Source organism: Pelecanus crispus, chromosome 5 (genome assembly GCF_030463565.1).
Source record: "Pelecanus crispus isolate bPelCri1 chromosome 5, bPelCri1.pri, whole genome shotgun sequence".
Taxonomy (NCBI): Eukaryota; Metazoa; Chordata; class Aves; order Pelecaniformes; family Pelecanidae; genus Pelecanus; species Pelecanus crispus.
Window position 1 is genome coordinate 29,227,365 of NC_134647.1, and position 20,040 is coordinate 29,247,404.

The 20,040-nt window shown below is 41.2% G+C and overlaps 1 protein-coding gene across 1 annotated transcript; it reads left to right on the forward strand.

Moving 5' to 3' along the window:
• Positions 1-8,938: 8,938 nt before the first annotated feature.
• On the forward strand, positions 8,939-19,797 carry CD28 (CD28 molecule). The gene is made up of 4 exons (XM_009489806.2): positions 8,939-9,008; positions 15,379-15,732; positions 15,998-16,116; positions 19,649-19,797. The coding sequence occupies exons 1-4, from the start codon at positions 8,954-8,956 to the stop codon at positions 19,787-19,789; spliced, it is 669 nt and encodes a 222-aa protein (XP_009488081.1). The 5' UTR covers positions 8,939-8,953; the 3' UTR covers positions 19,790-19,797.
• Positions 19,798-20,040: the final 243 nt, after the last annotated feature.

Here is a 20,040-nt window from a genome sequence, read left to right on the forward strand (position 1 = left end):
TGGTCAAATAAAGAGCTAAAGACTCCTTCTTCCCATCACTGCAGTACTACTAGAGATTGTGCTTTTTCAAATAGTTTCCCTGATATAATCAAAGATATTTACCTTCTTTATACAGGTTTACTACCCTCACACTGTTAATCCCTTCTAGGCATTCAGAAAAAGAGGAATCTCTTTCTACTAGCTTTGTTAGTGCAATGCAATTTTCCCAGACCCAGAGGTGAATGCACTGTTGATGGTAATAAGTGATTTGTTTAATTTAGTCAATTTTTTCCTACTTGTGACTTGACCATCACATCATCCTGACTTCTATGTTTGTAGGATTAATTGTAAATACTCACCAAACAGATTACACAAATCCATTTCAACTGATGAGTTGTTTGCAGACCAATGTCTTTGAAAATACTCAATTTATTTTTTACCCCCAAGGGTATGTGGCTGGTTGCCTAATTCACATGCTATCATTTCTGGCAGAGAAAGTATAACTTTTAAAATAGAAGAAAAATGATGGAAGCGTATCAGTTACTGAACAGATAATAATACTCCTGTATGATGATCTTACAGATTAATATTGATCTGTGTTAAAAACTGTTTACAAAATGTTTAGGACTCACAGATAAATTGTTAAACTAACAGCTTAAATAAACATGACCCCTGGAAACCAGGAATGAAATCTAATCGTGAGAATAGTCACGAATCACTCCCTTCTAGTTCCAAAAGCTCTGCTGCTTACTAATTTGTCTTTCATCCCACAGGGCTGCTCTGTGAAAACCTCCAAGGATATTACACATAATACAAAACCCACATGCAACTAATCATGGAATTTGACTAATACTAACTGAGGGAAATTTGATTGAAAAGGCAAAATGTTATATAGAATAATTTGTTTTGTAAAAAACATTTACAAAATTGCTTCCAGTTATGAAAGGAGGACTGAATTAATGATTGTCTTTTTGATATGCCACATGGACGCTTTGGAGACTTGTGAGAATATTTCTTAATAAAAAGTGTGTGCAAGTACCTTAAGATGTAGAATTAGGGCTAATGGAGTCATCACCAATAATCTGCTGAAGCCAAGGAAAAATGGCACCAGAAAACTTCATGTTTCTGAGGCTTAAAACTAAAAGCTCAGAAATTTAATCATGAACTCCAGTTTTATCACAAAACCTTAGTAGACTTGGCTACAAAAATGTACTTTAATTTTTATAACTCTCAGACTGCCCTGAAATCAGCAAAAACAGAGTTTTTACATTGCTTTTAATAACCTCCAAAGATTAGTGATGATATTAAAACTTGATTGTATTTTAATATCATCTGAAAGATTATCCAGACAGCTGCAATAAGCAATATGTAGCAGGACCTCTTCAGGGTCAAACTTCGTGTATAGGAAAAGATGAGATTATTCTGGTTTTATTAGAAAGGAATCCATATGTATATGAGACAGCAGCAATGTGAAGTGGAAGCCCGTATGCCTAGCTCTCTAATCCTAATAGTTGCCTACTGGCTCAGATGTAAGTTTTCTAGGTAATTCTAGCACATGCTGTTTGGTCATCAGTCAATTTTGGGATAATCTCTGGTTTAAGGGCCAGGTTTAGCCTGTAAGAACAATACACCCCATCTGCAGTCTGCTGTCTGCCATGAGCCCTTTAGCAGTGGTCATGCAGGTCAGCCATGCGATATGCCAGCCAAAGGACAGCAAAATGCCCTTTCACATTAACAGGCTGTGCATGCGCCTGTTGGTTCACGTGATGAGGGATAAGTCTGTGCCATTCCATGCCATTGGCATGTCTGGGGTACCAATACTTGTTGGCTCCATGTCCTAAGATACGTTAGGGGAGACACCTAAACATTCAGCACCCAGGTGGCTCCCTAATGGACTTTATGGCTTGCACCAGTAGACAGAGTGGACACTTCTGAAATAAAGCATGGAAATTTTTTCGCTTCTTGCGTGGATGTGACTTCTAATAAACCATCATATGATTTTTCCTCCTCCTCTTTAAACCAGCAAGGATTCCTATCCTCTGAACCTACCAAGGTCTTTGTAAACAGCAAAATGGTTATTTTCAATTTCCAGTTTAAAGAAATAATTTAAAGGAATGCTGACATGTTGAATAAAAGCAGGATTTCTTTTCTAAGAAAAAAATCCATTATAAAATTAATAAGTACTTGTCACAATTCACATGCATATCCAAATGAGTAAGCAGATGCTTCCTACTGTGATTTGAAAAGGGCTTCCTCCTGCTTTAGGCACTTTTCACAGCTAAGAATCAGGAATTTTGGTCCCTAGTTCCTGTGTGGAAATATTTAAAACTCTTTCTAATATATTTATGATGTTTTCCTATGCAGCCCAGCACAAACATTTCCAGTGTGCTATGACTCAGTACTTTTTTTGAAGTGGCAGAAATACAATGAAAAGCCTGTCTCTCATAGTATTTTGGCAGAAAACAACTCTGTGGGCTAGTGTTGGCAACACCACAGTCTAAGAATAGGGCACTTCTCAGGCAGAAAGTTGTTGAATTTGGACATAAGCTAGGTTTGCCTAGGCGTAAAGAAGCCACTGTCTTCAGGGAAAGGAGTAATTTGGAAATGCTTATCCTACAAGTTAGAGTGTGTTAGTGTCTACCAAAATAATTATTTCCTGCGAGGGCTACTCAGAATGAAGTAATCTCAAAGAATATATTCCATTGTATGAGCGAGGTCGCTGGGCAGCCCCTCCGACACTTCCTCAAAGGGGCTCTCATTGTATGGAGTGCTCTATTCTAGTTTCAATTGTTCATAAACATGAGTAATGCTTCCTTCCAAGTTTGTGTAAATGGGAAGAGCTGTAAATGGATGGTGCTTCACTGTATGTGTACCACGCTGATAGCACTACTACCATCTTTATAGAAGTAGCATTTGGGTGAGACAAAAGTAACACAACAATGAATAAGTGAAAGAGTTAAAGCTTTTAAAATGGGCCTGATCATGGCAGCCGTAAAACTTAATATTGTGGGCTGTTCCAGTTCTGCTGAACCCAGTGGAGGTGGAAGTGTTTTCTCTAGCTAAGGCTTTACCCATAAATACAGACTATGTAGATTGTTCTCTACAAATAAAGGCAATGCAGACAATTCCCTGGAAACCCCAGCTACAGCATCTGCTTACTATGGGTAACGTTTGCCAAGTGACTCAAGTGTCTACACTGCCAGTTTGATTTCATTCTTATTTCACCCCAGGGCTCTGGTTTCCTGATTATCCATACTGTTCATGTGCTGCTTTTGGCAGCAATAATTTTGGTCAATTATTTCTCTCCAAAAGGAAATGCTGGCACAGTTGGCAGACCAGCCAGCTCCAGGAAGATCATATCTGATGTGTACCTCCCAGGCTTGGACTCCTGCTCTGTGCGACTGCTGTTCAGCACAGCCCCAGAAAGCCTTCCTCCCTCAGCAACCCTCTACAGACCCTCAGACCTTGCAGGACCCATAACACTCCACCTTGCCCTCACATAAGAAAACACAGCCCTAGCAGACAGAAATCTTGTTGTTGATATGTAGGGATCTATGTAACTTCTCTGGACAAGCCATAGACAGCCAGGTCTGGAAGCTGTCTTTTTGCACAAAGCTGAATTCTGAATTTCTCTGCTCAAGATTTCTAGGCCTTAAATTATTTGGAAGATGCTTCCTCTTATTTAAAATTGCTTGTAATATTCCTGCAGTGCCCATTTATATATTTTGTTTTCAGGAGGATAAAGGAGAGGAAAAGACATTCTCTCCCTCTTAAAGAATGAGGCATTCTGAACTCACTCATATACAGGACACCATTGCTCTGTTGCCATATCCTTCATGTCTTTACTGGCTGTTTTCCAACTTTTCCCATACCCCTCTCCTTAGGAAGGACAGAAGATCACTGGCCTGCCATTCACTGCAGAAATGGAAGAGCTAGCCCAGCTCCCTCCAGCTGCCTGGCAGCAGCTCTAAAACAGAGGCTGAGAAGAGCTAAGGATTATTTTTGCAGGGTCTCTTTGCTCTACCAGTCCCAAGCAGCAGGTCCTCAGCTGAAGTAAACTGGAACAATTTTGTCAACTTCAATGGTAATATGCAGGGGTCTCACATTTAGCAAATAGGTTCTCACCTGTGGGCTTTTTTTCAGGTGTTCCTACCTAAACATGTGACCTCTAATGAAGCAGCAGCCATATGTCATATTACAGGCAGGTGATAGACAGAGTTAATCATGCAGCTTTGAGCCATTCCCTCTCTACCCATTAATCCACCTCCTTTGAGACTTGTTCTAACAGTCCAAACGAGGAATAGGTACAGCCAGAAGAAATGTTACAACTTTGAAACTTGGATGAGATTTTTAACTTGAAAAGAGCCAGGAATGTACATGTGTGAACTCCTGCCCCTTTCCCAACAAACACTACTGAACAGCTTCCAGCTATTGGCATTAAAAATAATCAGCTTGTCAGGGAAATGTTTCTTTTCCCAACTAGGGAAGGCTTCCCTCAAGCTCTCTCTCAAGTTCATATGTGTTTGATGGTAGCGCTTAGTCCTGTATTAGTGACACATTTATGGGCTGCTATCTCGAGGGCTGGAAACAAAAATTTCACATCTTTCCAAAAAAGAAAACTCCCTTTCCACTGTGACATGTCATATTAAGCTCTGGCCCTGGAAGGTTTCTACATGACAGACATCAGTTGTAACATTCTAAGGTACAGAAAACCAACTTAAAATTCCCTCTGAAGGAGTATATTGATTTTCCCTTCTAAGTGTGATGGTTGTACTTGTGGCATGAAGGCACCTGAATTCACAGGAAGAAGGGTGTGAAAAGACTCACAACACAGTGAAAACTCATAAGTGTACAAGGGAAACAACAACATAGAACAGAGGCTGTCAGAAAGCTGATCAGACCTTGGAAGCTAGAGAGCACAGGGGTGCTTGTAGAGGTTCCCAGCTCTGCCACTAACCTGAAGCCCTTGGGCATGTCTCTTCACCTTGCTGTGATTCCATTCCCCATCTGTAAAGTGAAGATAACAACATGTAACTTTATGAAGTGCTTCAGATGATAAATGCAACATAACTCCTTAGAGTTAGCATACTGGACACAGTAGGGGGTGAATAACATAGATCGTTCATTGTCTCCCTAGTTAGGAATAGCATGACTATTTGTTAAACTCTTCCTGTCACCCCACTTCTGCATCTCTACAGCACCTACTTACAGCACATTCTCCTTGTAATAAAGATGTGAAAGAATCAACCTTACATCTGTACCAAGTATGCATAGCACTGTTCATAACAAATCACTACTTGCAGCAGCAATGGAAGAATAAAGATGTTTGAAGATTTGCCGTTGTAGGAAAGAAAGCATTTACTCTAGCAGTTGACAACACACAAGCATGCAAAACAAGCAGAATAAAGCCTACCTAGACTACCCGTTCAAGGTCTGTGTTAAGATTCTTCATGGCAGGGAAGAAAGAGGAAGATTCCCTCAGACAACTGTTAAATTTAATCTTTGTATGGAGTTGCAGGATAGTCCACGGACTTAAAAGTTAATTGTCTGTAGTAGTTAAATGGGAATTTTAGTGACCTACTGTTCTCCCATTAGACTGGAGTCCTCAGGAATAAGTGAATGATAGTATATTGCTGCAATTACTCTTCTAGTGTTCATGAACATTTTTTTTACCTGAGAACAGGAGTATATACTGGGAACAATTATGGCAGTATACAACTTCCAGTGATGAAGGGAAACTTCATTTATTTTAAAATTAGCTTCTAAACTATCTGCTTGTTTAATCATAACAACTTTGGAATCTCTTTCTTGACTTTAACAGCTGAACTCTTGGCTCAGGATATGTGGGCCATTATTTCCTCATGCCTTAACATAACGGCAAACTGGCAGCCTGCTTGGGATTTCTTGGGACTCTCTTAAAGATATCCAGATAATCCTCTGAGAAACCATACTAGATCATATCAGCATTTCTCTAAAACTCAGGTCATAGCTCCTGTCAGTGCTTACTTTTCTAACAGTAGGCATGAAAAGCTACGATCAAATACCTGGACTGTTATTTTATTTACATACTGTGATGAGTCCAAACCCAAGCCCATAATCTAGATTCTTGTGTACCCTGAAAACCCATTTGCAAACTTTTCATTTACTTCCCCTGGAATGAAATTTCAGCCATTTTGTGATGGGATGGAAACCTTCTATTTCCCAAACATGGCCAAATTGCATTTTTAGCTCTTTCAGTGCTCTCACAGCTCTAGCTCCACTGAAATTATGTTAGTCTGGATTTCCATTGCTGTGACAGCAAGCAGAGCCTGTCTGCCAGCATACAGACAGACTCAACAGACTGAAATATGAATGGAAAATGGGGTAAGAATAGGAGTGAATGGTGCCTGAATGCTACTGCAGAACACCCTCGGGTTATACTCAGGGTATAGAAGGAGAGATACTTAGAGACGCAGGAGAATAATGAAACATTAAGAGTGAGGGCATATTGGGGGACATTTTCAGTTTTTTTTTTCCTAGATAAATGTTTATGTGCTTTGTCCTAAGTGCAAGACGGCTTGCTGAAAGCTATAATATCTTCTTCCCCTACCCTCATGATAACTTTGGCAACAGAAAAAGATCACACACGTGAAGTGACAAAGTCAGTTATCTAAGTGATCGGAAATGAATTGTTTAAATTAGAGCAAGAGCTGCAATTTGGAGAAGGAAAGGAGCCATACCCTCGGGAACACAATGATGATTTGTGCCCTTTTAAAATCCTAGAAAACCAAGAAGTGCAGATGAGCCAAGAGCTATTTTGGGGGGGGGTGGGGGTGGAAATGCCCTTCCTTACTCTAGGGACCAAAGAGGAAACCATTAACCAAAACTAAAATCATGACTGAAGGACCAGAGGCTCTGGAAAGGGCAATACTGATACCACTGTTCATCAGCACAGAGAGAAATGGTACATCACAGCTTGGTCTCTAGGGCCACAGTGGATAATTTCTTAGTGGCCCCTTGTCCCTCTCCTGTATTCCACCAGTCCAGTCCCTGTTTGCAATCAGTGCCTTGGTCTGTCCTCACCATGGGAGAGGCACATGAGGAGCAATAAGGGATGGAAGGGAATAAATGACTCTACAGCCATGCTGAAGAGAGTGAACAATGCTCCCTCTTGTTTTTTGTTAGTGGTATTCCTAGAGAAAAGTCTCTTCCTACACAACTGTTTGCACAATCAGGTTTCCATCTGAATGATGCCCCTTTGCCAACATATGCCAGTGAAATGAATGGCAGTAGCTCTCTCTCTGGAATATACTCTGCTAATTGGGTGATGAGGGGAGAATGTACTCTCTGTGCATTTCCAGTCCATATCCCAAATACAGAAAGGATCTGACAGCCAGGATACAGAAGTATGCAGCAGGCTCATAAACGTTGGTAGGTTCAGTTATCTGAGCCAGAAGATGAGACAGTGGTTTTCATCTCCGAGACAGGGCAGTTCAGCAAAAAGATACTGAATTTTGTAACTCTGTTGGGGGATTTTCACTTCACGTTAAGCTGAGACTATTTCATTGATAACTGCAGGTACACGCATATGACTCAAAAAAGGTTTCAGGATATTTGTCTAGAAACCACAAAAGTGGGCTAAGAAACAGAGAATCTGACTTTTTTTTCTCTTTTTTATTTTTTAAGTACAAGGAAATTCCAAAACTTTCAGTATTGCAAGCAATTTACACTAATTACAAAACAAAAGAATATTGTTAAAATTCCTAGACTGCAAATGGATATACCAGCTAAAGCTGCTCTTGTATTGTATACATAATTTCTGATAAAATATGACCTAAAGACCTCAGAAACTAAGGGAAAAGGAAGAAGATTTCATGACTCTTCAACCTTTTCTACGACAGCCCAATTTTCTTGAAAGTCTTCCTGCTAAACCCCTCCCCTTTTCTCTCAAATACATTACAGATAATGACAGGCATTGATACAGTTAAATATTTCTACTTTGGTGGACAAAAGTAAATATTAATAACCACGTTCCTGACTGTTATAAATGCCATTAACTGGCTCTCACAGTCCTGCTGTTTCAAGGGGTGTCATTGAGCTTGCAGGGCAAAGAACAGTGATCATTTACCAGGTGAGTTGAAGATAAAAACTTTAAATAAGAAGACCTCTAGTGAAAGCACTGCTTGAGAATTGCGCTTGCTGCATGCTGCCTTTATTTAGATGTCAGCTGGATTACAGTTGCTCTCATTTATAACTTGGGATTTTTTTCAAAAAGGGAAGGTATACCAGATCACTGTTTCTTGCACTGTTTGGTCTGCATTTAGGCAGCACGCAGGCGCAGAAAAATGAAAATGAACAAGCCTAGATCATCTACTGCCAAAATATGTCAGGGTCCCCAGCGGCTGGGAAGGCGGGCAGAAGCAAGCCAGCAGGCCAAGAGAGGAACGTTTCTGCTCCTAGGAGTGAGGAGAGATGGAGCTTCCTGAGCACACAACTTCCTGAGGGGCCAGGTTTGGCCACCAGCAACTTGGAAACTGCTGTTTGCTTCTACCATAATGATAGGAACAACGTATATCTGTATGTACTCTTGGTAAAGAAACAGCGCTGCACCACCTCTAGGGAAGTCCATTTCTCCCCAAAAGGAGCAACCCTGCAGAGCCCCAAACACAAGCACACATCTTGCAATACAGGGACGAGAGTCCATATTTTGAAAGGCGGGCTTCCACTACCTTTTAGCTGTTACTGAGCTTTGCAGAGGCAACTTCCTAAGGCTACAGTCATCAAACAATTTAACTTCCTCTTCAAGCGTTGCCATTACAGTGGTTTCACTTGACTGTGTATCATGTGCTGCAGAGGGAGGAGGAGAGAAGTTGTGTGAGCAACTGAAGGTGCAGCCTCGCCCCACGGGGAAGGAAGGCTGGTGGCGCGGGGCCCTGGGAGACGTGGCAGTGCCTGGAGGGGGTGGGGACAAGGCATCAGGCCCACCATTGGCACCATGCTCCTGGGGATCCTCGTGGTGCTCTGCTTCATCCCCACTGCTGATGTAACAGGTAACAGAACCCCCCCACATTTCAATCCTTTCCACTATTTTTCCTCACTTTGATCATCGGGGGGAGAAGGTCTAGTATAGCTTTGAATTAATTTTGCACAAATTTTTCTGTGTTTGGATGAAAGGGCAGAGACAGAGCATGCTGCTAAGACTGCACATAGATCAATTTGATATAACTAAGAGGCAGATTTTTTTCCTGCCACAAGTATCCCTCCAAGATAAGACCCAAGAGCTTTCTTTTAATTTGACTTCTCTTTAGATGCATTTGGAAATCACGTGCATAAATAGAGGGGGGTTTATTTCACCTCCCCCCCGGGCTTTACAAATTTTGCTCACAAATGCCTTCTTTTGGTGGGCAGGGGAGCTGAGCAGACCTGGTGCCAGTGCCTCTCTTGGGGCACTCTCTTCACCACCCCCAAGTCTCCTGTGCAAAGCTCCAGGTCTCACCATGGCCCGGCTCGGTGTGATGGGCTGCAGAGCTGAGCCCACTCACATCCTCACAGAACTAGCAAATAAAAGGACCAAAAGCAGAGTTGCTTACTGATCTCAAGGATAGGAGGATGGGATTACCGAGTTTCTGATTTTTACATTGTTTAGTATTTTATTGATACTTACTAGATATCTAGCTTCTTTCTGAAAAGATCTTCAACAACAAAAAAATGTCTATTTGTGATTTTGAAATCCTGAGTCTTAGTGAATCTTTCTGAATCTTCAGTTGTTGTGGTTGAGGGTATTTTATCTTGATGTCTTGCTGATGCAGTGTTCGTACGTTCAGAGTTAACACGTCTTTCCAAGGGGTACATCAAAATGCAAAGCAAGGCAAGGGATGATGGCTTTTGCTAGGATAATCTTGAGACAGACAATTTTTCAAATCGCTGGCCTATGAGCTGTTGTTATTGGGTCTTCTCCAAATACCAGTGTTGCGTATTTTACAGGGAAGTTGCAGATAGGAACAAAAATCTGTTTTCCCAGTACAAAACTTTTCACATACAGAACATCTTTAAAGAGCTGCTTTTTCTAATATGAGAGACACAGCTGAATCTATTTTTTCCTTATTTTTGCCTTATTTTTTATTGATACTTACTGAATCTATTTTTGCCTTATTTTTCCGTATTTTTTTTTCTCAGTGAACGCATTGTAATTTGCATAACACCATGTTCTACATTTCTTTAAGAGATCATAGACTTTTTCTTCCTTTTCCCATGTTTATAATTCTGTGTTTGCAATATCATAATTATTTCCACAGCAGGCCCCTGGGTTGTCAGAGAAGACACTGATTCCAGGAGGGGATAAGTATCAGCAGTGGGTTAACAGTTTTAAAAACATTTCCATGAGGTGCAAACAGCTTTTAAGCAACTCTTTTGAATTGCAACAAAATAAAACATAGCATGTGATTATCAGACACTGGGGTTATGCCATGACTCTATAGATATTTATACACTTGCTTTGCGTGAAGAACTTGAGTTTCTCCGGTAGCCTCACTGAGACTTTTCAACTGCTTAAAAAGAAGCACATGAGGTCACTTGCTTCTCAGGGCTCTCATGTTTTCTCCATATCTTTTCTCCACCTCTTCATTCCGTTCGAGATGATTGATCCTTAGTGCATGGAAAACATGAAGGCAGGTCAAAACCCTGCAGGACTTCCTCAAGCCTCAAGCCACACTTCCTCAAGTGTACTGTAGGCCTCAGGTATTTTGTTTTGGGGAAGACAACAGAATATGTGCCATTCTGCTCTTGTTAGATTGTACCAGTGAGTGATGCAGGTTGAGTTTGAATCATGGAAAGGGACTTAAAAGATCAGTTTGTTCATTTCCCTTTTGCGGAAACACTAACGTTTTCAAAGTTTGTCCTCCCCCTGTTTTTGTTGGCTAAATAGTTACCTTGCTATGGTCTGTCAGAGAGGCAGCTCGATCAAGTTGCCTGTCCCCTATTTTGTGAAATAAGTGATATAAGCAGGTTCCCACTGCAGCATACCACAAATGACCTCATCTTTTTACTACCCGCATAACCTTCTGGCTTATAGTCTCTGGGTGTTAACATCAACCTCTCACCCGCTAAGGTTACCAGAATCCAGAAGACATATGAGGCAAGGTTAGCTGAGATTAGGATGACATCAACAAATTCTTGTTTAAAAAAAAAAATCACAAACTGACCAGAAAAAACACTGTGCTCACACTGGGTTTTGAATAAAGCAAGAGAGTCACCTGGGCTTTATGTAGTACTATGCTTTCTGCAGTACTCGCACCAAAGTAGGAAAGATTAGCAGAAAGCAAGTCTATAACAGCTAGAAGGGGCAGATCCCTCCAGCTGCACATTATACACACAGCTGGGTGACCTAAAACCAAAGTAAAAGATAAAGACCCTTGTACCTGGGAAAGAAGAGTAAAGGTAATTGAACAACAGACCACCAGCAGTAAAAATGGAATAGCTTTGTTTATAACATAGCTGTGTGTCTTACTGTTCGTGGATTAAATAAACTCCTTTCAGGTTTCCCCTTATCCCCCCAGGGACTTAAGTCGGGCGTTTCTTTACTGTACTTATAGAAATCCCAACTTATTCCGGACTCCTTGCTCTGGCAAATAGCTCCTTGAAGTCAACTGGCATGGAAAAGAAAGAAAGGAGAGTACAAAATATTTTTAGCAGAGTATTTTTTCCAATAGCTGATGATGATTCATGGAAAGTTCTGGAAAAAAAACCCTCAAAATAGTTATTTTCCGTACTTTGTCGTCTCTATTTCACTTTCTTGGCAAATAAGAAAGAAAGAAAAAAACTTCAATGAAGTTTTGCTTGCATCAGGGGTCCATGATTAGAGAGTCAGTATTTTATGGATATTATACATGGATGGCATTTTTTTTTCATGATGCAAAAACCCCTCACATGTGATTATAACAAATGTCTAGCATGACAAATAAGGTATAAAAAAGCTTAACAAACATCTAGAGATCTTGCACACCATTGTATATGAATCCTAAGATCCTGAGAAAGCTTGCAGCCTGTACACACTGACTTAAATGATTTTACATTTTTAGACTTCACAGCTTTTTGAAACTGTAGATAATGATTTTTCATAACTGCCATTTTCTTGCCTGAGTAAGGCCAACATATAGATATTTATTACTACGCAGCATGTCTGAACACAGCTCTGGAAATGGCAATCATAGCCCTATTTAGGGGAAAGCATATACTAATGGAAACACATACTAAATGGTTCAGAGTTTCACCATTTTAACAAACCCAAAGCGACACTTACGAGAAACACTGTCTCTGTGAGGGTAAAAGCAGCCTCAGCCCATGTTTGTTCAGAATGGTCCAGATCCTACTAAGAATATAATCAAATCCTATTCAGATCTCAAGTGAAGTAAGGGATATTTGGCCTTATTCTGCTTTTCCTGTGAAACTAATACACATTTTGGCATGACTGACTTTCTTCAATTAAAAAAAAATCCAAGCCCAGAGGAGGAGGATGACAGCAGTGCCTGTCTAACATGCCTATGGGGTAAATCTGCCCTGCCCCTGCTGGCATTGCAGCCCAACCAATTCACCTGGTGCTAATTAGCTCCTCTAAATGAAAACCAAAAGATGTCCCTCAATCAAATCAGATTTGAACTAGTAGAGCCACTTTGTGAAAAAGGATTTGGGTGCTTAGCTTCAATCATGTAGGAGCAGTCTTCATTTAATGATCCACAAATAAACTTTTTCCCACTGCTCAGCCACCCTGCATCCCAACATCAGCAGCATGGGGCTGGGTTGTCAACACCCAGCCTGCATGCCAAGGCAAACAGACTGGACCATAAATCCAAGAGGTGGAAATAAGTTGAAGGAACTTATTTTTTTATGTGGGTGTATCAAAAGAGACTGGTTGCCAATTAGCACAATATCATGGCAGGGACATAAATATTCCAAAGCTGTAGTTGAATAGTGGAGTTCAAGGCATGAAGCTATGTACTAAAACATCAGGAATACAGATTAGCTGACAACAGCAAAAGGTGGGGGTAAGTCATTGGGGTCTGCAGATGAGTCTAAATAGCATTTAAAGGTGGTGATTTTCAGTGTTCTTTGTCCTTCCTCTGGCCATAGCAAAAATCTGATCAGGCTGAGCAATAAACATCCATTAGTGTTTTGGAAGTACTTGCAGTGAAAAGCAGGCAAGCATTTTTCTGAAGTGCAATGCTTCTGCGTCTGTCTGTTCCGGGATGCCTATTTTGGTTGTAAACTCTGAGACAGAAAAGGTCTCTTCTGAAGGTGTATTCATCCCTGTGACAATCAGGGTTGTAGTGGTGGGCACTACTGCAGTGCAAATCAGAGTAACAACTCTGTCTCAAGTGAGATGTGTAGAATTCTTCTGTGCTAAAGGTAGAACAATTCTACCGCAGACTTGCACATTGCCACTTAGGCCAAAGATAATTTTCTGGCCAAGAAAAATATGATCAAATACCTTGTCTAAAGGGGTGGAATCCAAACCTCACCCCTTACTAGAATGCCTTATAAGCCTATGTGAGAGCTTTTGTCGGAAAATGCTGATTCGATGAAACTGAAATGTTTTGCTGAAATGTCTTCATTTCGATGAAAATTCACCACAGGCAGCACCTCGAGTAGAAACCTGCCTTGTCTGTTATTAATCTGCTGCTCAGTTCCAGGGTTCCAAGAGGCATGGCTCTTTCTGCTGGAAAGCCTGGAAATGCTCATCCTTCGTCAAAACATAGAGTTTCACAGTATTTGGGTTCCCTGTAAACATGGGATTTCAGAGCTGTGACAAGCTCTGCTCCACCCCCTGTGCTAACTATGTTGAACAAAGAGACACAAGGAGGATGGACTACAATCTTTCTTTGCTAAAGATGAGGCAGTAGAGCATTCCCTGTCTCATGTCTTCCTACTTTCATGAGAAGAGAGGGCTGGTAAACAAGACTTGCAGTGAGAAAATGAACAACTTCAGCAGTTTCATGGGTTGGGCTGGTAACTGGAGAACCTGCTAGCCATGGGTTGTTTTTACTGCCCACACCCTAACAATAGTCCTAGCCATCTCATGCATCTCTCTGTGTTTACTCCCTGGATCATGTTCACCCCAAAGGAGTATCCTACTCAAGAGGTTGGGGGACTCTATCTTCTTGTGCAGGTGTGAACACGCTAAATGTAACCACTTGGCCCTAAGTATTGTCAAACATGGTGAAATTCTGGATCTGGCCTCCTTCCCACTCTATTTCCCTTACTAGCCTTTTTTAAGTCTCATCACATGGACTAAATAGAAAGAATATAGGTTTTGCAGCAGATTTTGAGGACAAGAGATACAATTGTCATTCTCAGGACCACAGCAATTCTCAGGGATCCATAAAAGGCTACTAAGACCTCATATGAGTTGAGCTTGCATGAAGACTTACAGAGTCATGTACACACACAAAAGGGCTGTCCTTAGTTCTAGCAAGTTCCTAGCTTAAAAGCCAAAACTCCCTTCCTCTTACTTACAGGTCATCATTTGACAAGTAGGGCCTCATTTGTACATGATGATTTTTCTTGGAAGAAGTTGTCTTTGCATAGTCCTTGCAGTGTTTCATTGTTTGGCAGATGGTAGCACAGAGGTCTACATGTCAGAAAACATTTCCTGTTTATGTATCAGTCTGGTCAATTCAAATTGAATTGTACCTTCATGCGACATGTTTTTTTGCAGGCCATTCAAGTGGTAAGTGCTGATGCAGTGTCAAATTAGTCAGCTCCTGAGTCCTTTGAGAGATTAAGAATCTACTACAGCTGCTAGCTAGAGAAATGTCTTATTTCACATTAAAATGATAGCTGTTCATGCTTTTAGTGCTCATCGTCCAAGGTCCAAACCCTTGAAATGGTTCAGCAAATTCCACCTGCAAACTCTTCAAGTCTGTATTTGGATTAAAAAGCAAATGTATAAATAATATTCTCTTTCTGACTGCTAAACTAATAATTTAATTCACAGTATTTTCACTCCATAATGTGCCCTGGGAAACTGCTTGCTAAGGAAAGGATAGACTAAGGTGGCCTTATATATACACACATGAACACACACACAGACACGCACAGAGTAGCCTTCTGAGCCCCGACATTAAATCTTAATCATATAGGCCACTTTCTGTACTAGTGTTCTGACTCTGAAGAAAAACACTCTTGACCTCACAGTCTCCCCTAGTGACTATGTAATTATTTATATAGAGGGGGATTGCTGCAACAAAAGCTCCTGTAAGAAACTGCTTCTGCAGCTTGGTGGTTACGTACTCCCCAGTAGGGAGTGTCAACGAGGGAGAGGAGATACGGAGAAGTGTTGCACAGGAGGATGTGTGGTTCTGAAGTCTTATACTGTATTTTATAAACAAGTGTTTTTCTCACTTTATCCCCTCCCCTCCCTTCCAGAAAACAAGATTTTAGTGTCTCAGCATCCTTTGCTCACCGTAGCTAACAAAACTGCAACTCTAGTCTGCAACTACACATACAATGGAACAGGGAAGGAATTTCGAGCTTCACTGCACAAAGGAACAGACAGTGCAGTTGAAGTTTGCTTTATTTCATGGAACACGACCAAAACCAGCGGTAATTCACATAAAGAGTTCAACTGCCAGGGGATTCATGTTAAAGACAAAGTCATCTTCAATCTTTGGAATATGAGTGCCAGCCAAACTGACATCTACTTCTGCAAAATCGAGGCCATGTATCCACCCCCATATGTCTACAATGAGAAGAGCAACGGGACCGTCATTCATGTGAAAGGTAAACTGGGAAATCTCTGTAGGCCAGTATTCTCCCTATACACACTCCCTACATGATGGCAGTTTGTTTCCTTCAGGGGGAAAAAAAAAACAAAACCAAAGTTGGGTTGCCTGGTAAAACTGCATTCCTGCTCCTGATGTCCTGAAGAAAACATCTTAAAATGATGATTAATAAAAATGGCACATTGGAACAAGGAGCAAGTAAGCAGAGATTGAGGTTTTTGCTTTCATGTATTTAAAAGTTTTCTTTGTTCTTTTCCTTAAAGAAACACCCGTCCAAACACAAGAGCCTCAGTCTGCAATTCCTTTGTGGACTACAGTGGCAGTGACTGGAGTTCTTGCTTTCTACAGTATGCTAATAACCGCAGTTTTTATTAACTACTGGGTAAGAAACTACTGTTTTCCTTTGCTCCGTGTACTCTTTGTCCCTAGTTCATTTCTCAGGCTATACTTGCCATGTTTACCACAAATTTACTGATACCCCTCACTTCAGGTTCACAGTGCTTCTTCACCCCAGCTATATATGCACATCCATGCTATGCCCCCAAAGAGTTGAAACACCAGATGCTCTCCAGGTGGGCAGTCAGACCTCTGCTGTAGAGTCCTAAAGGAAAGAGTAATGCCATAGTGTTGGCAGTGCCCTGCACACCAGCAATACTGGGACACTGTCTCTAGCTCTGCCAATTGTCCCTGTCAGGGAAATCTAGCACTACAAGCATTCCTGGCAAAACCCTTTGAGACTATACTGATAGAATGAGCTCACCTATGGTAAAATAATCTTTAGGGAACCCTCAGCTGGCCCAAGAGTATATGCACTGATGTCTTGTGCCTATCCAGCTATTCCCTCGAGTATCCACTATTTCCGGCAGCTTGACTGCAAGGGAATAGGAGCACCGGGATCTCAGTAGTCCCTTGTCTGCCTCTGTACATTAACCCTAAGAAAGCTGAGACAGTCTTATGGCTCATTATTTTTGCTTTCTAATCTCTCTGGAGAGTTGGCTGTCCCAGGTCACATCCAGTTCTGCCTGCTGGACTAAAGAGAGAGTGAGGCATGATGCAGAGGCAGCAGCAGAACGTCTTCCTAGACAAGTCTTAGGATTGTGATCTCCCAGAGCTGATTTACACTACTTACTCCATGTGGGAAGGACTTAAACAATGACCATAGAGAGCTCTGTTCTTGCACTCAGCCTTTCCGTGGTATCTTTGTCCTTAAATAGCGATTTTCAATACATTACGAGGTAGCCTGTATGAAGGGCCCAGAGTCCCCAACAGGTTAAAGGTTGCATATATACAGAAAGCCACTCTCACTGCTAGCTGAAGCTTGAGATCTGTTAAGTGTTTCACAAAAATACACTTCACTTGCCTAATATATGGCTGTTTCTAATGGAAAACAATCAAATGGGGCATTGCCATAGAAAAATGCAAAGGCAGGTTAAATGATCCTTCTTTGTGGCTTATGGTAGAGGCTGACTCCTAGGAGAGCTGAGAGGATTACAGCAAACAGCTGCTGGTGTTACAGTGCTGTGCTACAGTGGCTGTGCCTTGATGACATACTGTAGCTTCAAATGCATCATTTACAATCTGAACTATTTTCTCTCTGCTATATTCGTTTGGTACCCAGTGGCTACACACTTTCTACTAACATGTCTGCCCCCAGCAAGAGTGACAAGGCTGCATTGCAATGTGTGCTCTTTGCTGCATCAGTTTTTACACGCTGTTAGAGCTGCTGGTGGTATTTTCCTGATAGTATGTATTCTGAGTGTGGATTTATTTACAGTGTTGCTGAATGTTAATACAGCAACCTAGAAGACATTGTGAATTGTAAAAAAAGGTCCTAAAATATGATACCTGACAGCCATGGCAAGCCTGTTCCACTTGAGTTCCTGAAAGCAACTAGAGATTTGTCTATTTTCATACAGTTCTGTCTTCCCCCAAGGAAAACTGATTTCTTCTCCAAAAGTAGTAGTCTTTGATCCTGTAACAGTCCAGCACTCACTCATGCTAGCAAAATGTCTTTCTTCCATGCAAAATTACCTCTTAGGTGAATTAAAAATCCTATATTATGGAGATGAACACATACAGATAAAGCTTGTGTAGCTAATGATTTACATGCATCAACTGCATTGCATGTGAGCAGTATGTAACTTACATTCAACACCTTGCATATATGTAGCATTAATATAAAAAAGCTTAAAATGTTTCATAGTAACTGCCCCACTCTGCTTGTACAGCATAATTCAGCCATCAGATTTTCTAATGCAGACCTCCTCCAATTCCACAACATCACAAGTACATTGCAGCATATGCAAATATTTATGTACATAGGAAGGAAATTTCAGTAAAAAGGAGATTGCAAAAGAAGGTGTGATCAGTATGTTGTGGTTTAGCCCCAGCCAGCAACTAAGCACCACGCAGCCGCTCGCTCACTCCCCCTACCCCAATGGGATGGGGGAGAGAATCAGAGGAGTAAGAGTGAGAAACACTCCTGGGTTGAGATAAGAACAGTTTAATAATTGAAATAAAGTAAAATAGTAATGCTAATAGTAACAGTATAATAATGATAATAATAATAATGATATACGAAGCAAGTGATGCACAATGCAATTGCTCACCACCCGCCGACCAATACTCAGACAGTTCCCGAGCAGCGATCGCTGCTCCCTGGCCACCCCACCGCCCCCCCCAGTTTCTATACTGAGCACGACATCATGTGGTATGGAATAGCCCTTTGGTCAGTTTGGATCAACTATTCTGGCTGTGCCCCGTCCCAGTTTCTTGTGCGCCTGGCAGAGCATGGGAAGCTGAAAAAGTCCTTGACTAGCATAAGCAGTACTCAGCAACAACTAAAAACATCAGCGTGTTATCAACATTCTTCTCCTACTAAATCCAAAACACAGCACTATGCCTGCTGCTAGGAAGAAAATTAACTCTATCCCAGCTGAAACCAGGACACAGTATTAAGGAAAAAGTATGGAAGCACTTTACCTAGCCCCTGATCAATAAAGCCTTAAGCTACACAAAAACTCCAACCTTATGCACAGCCTACAGCAGTCAGAGGTTCAAATACTGCTGTAGCTACAATCTTGCTCTGTGATTATAGGCAAATTATTTCACCTGTCTTCTGCTACTCCTATTTCTGAAAGAGACGATGCTTTCCTTGTCTCACAGGGGCATTATAAGGCAGGAATTCAACAGTGGAAATGAGATTTTTGAGGCCCGGATAGTGAGACAGAAAAAGATGAACATCAGCTCTGATTCTTTTGCCCCTTGAAGGAAGGCTCAAAACAATGTATACATTGATTGTGTGTTACTGCTGTAAATGGTAGGCAAACCATGATACACATAGCCTAGCCTGATTTTTCCTGTTCTAATTCTGTCTGAGTTAAGCTAATTTCTTTTTTCCTCCTTATAAATGAGGACAGCCTTCACTGCTCAGACTGTATTGCTTCTGCTGAGTCATTCCACAGCTGAGAATTGATGGTGAGAGGCATCAGTTTGTATTCTTGGTTTGCAGCATTCCTTTACCTGGAGAACTAACACTGTAAATCTCTCAGCAGATAAGCTGGAGAATTACGTTCAGGTTGGGCAAATTCCATAGATTATTTTATAAGAACATGTGTTCTAATTCTTCTGTAAATGTATTTAAACCTGAGGCTGCCTTATAAATATGAACCAGGACCTAGGGCCAGAACTGTCAGCAGTTAATATGAGAGTTGGGTGAGACAATTTATTAATTCAAAGAAGGAAAAATTAATCAAATCCATTATTAACTTGTCTCAGGTCTCATTAACAGTCAAAACCCCTCTGCTCAAAGGATCCCTGTTCCCTTTCTTCTTCTCCTTTTTCAAATGTTCACCCCAGGTGGGACAGACTAATTGCAGAAATGTTTTCACACTTCTCTTTGCTTTCTCCCACAGCAAAAGTCCAAAAAGAATATATACCATCAGAGTGACTACATGAACATGACTCCCCGGCATCCACCATACCAGAAGAACAAGGGTTACCCATCCTATGCGCCAACACGAGACTATACTGCATATCGGTCCTGGCAGCCATGATACCCACCAGTAGCCTTGTGAGCTTCTAGGCAGTCACTTGCTCTTGGACATGGAAGGACAGCCTCTCATTTTCTCATCATGTTTGTCATTACTGATCATGGATACCTACACCATAGCAAGTATTGGCTAAACTTTGATATAATATACTAAAAGAAAAAACAAACAAACATAAAGGGGGTGGGGAGGGGAGGGAGTAAAAAAGGATTGTTCTCCATGACAGCTGAAAATGAGATAAAATGAGATACAACTTG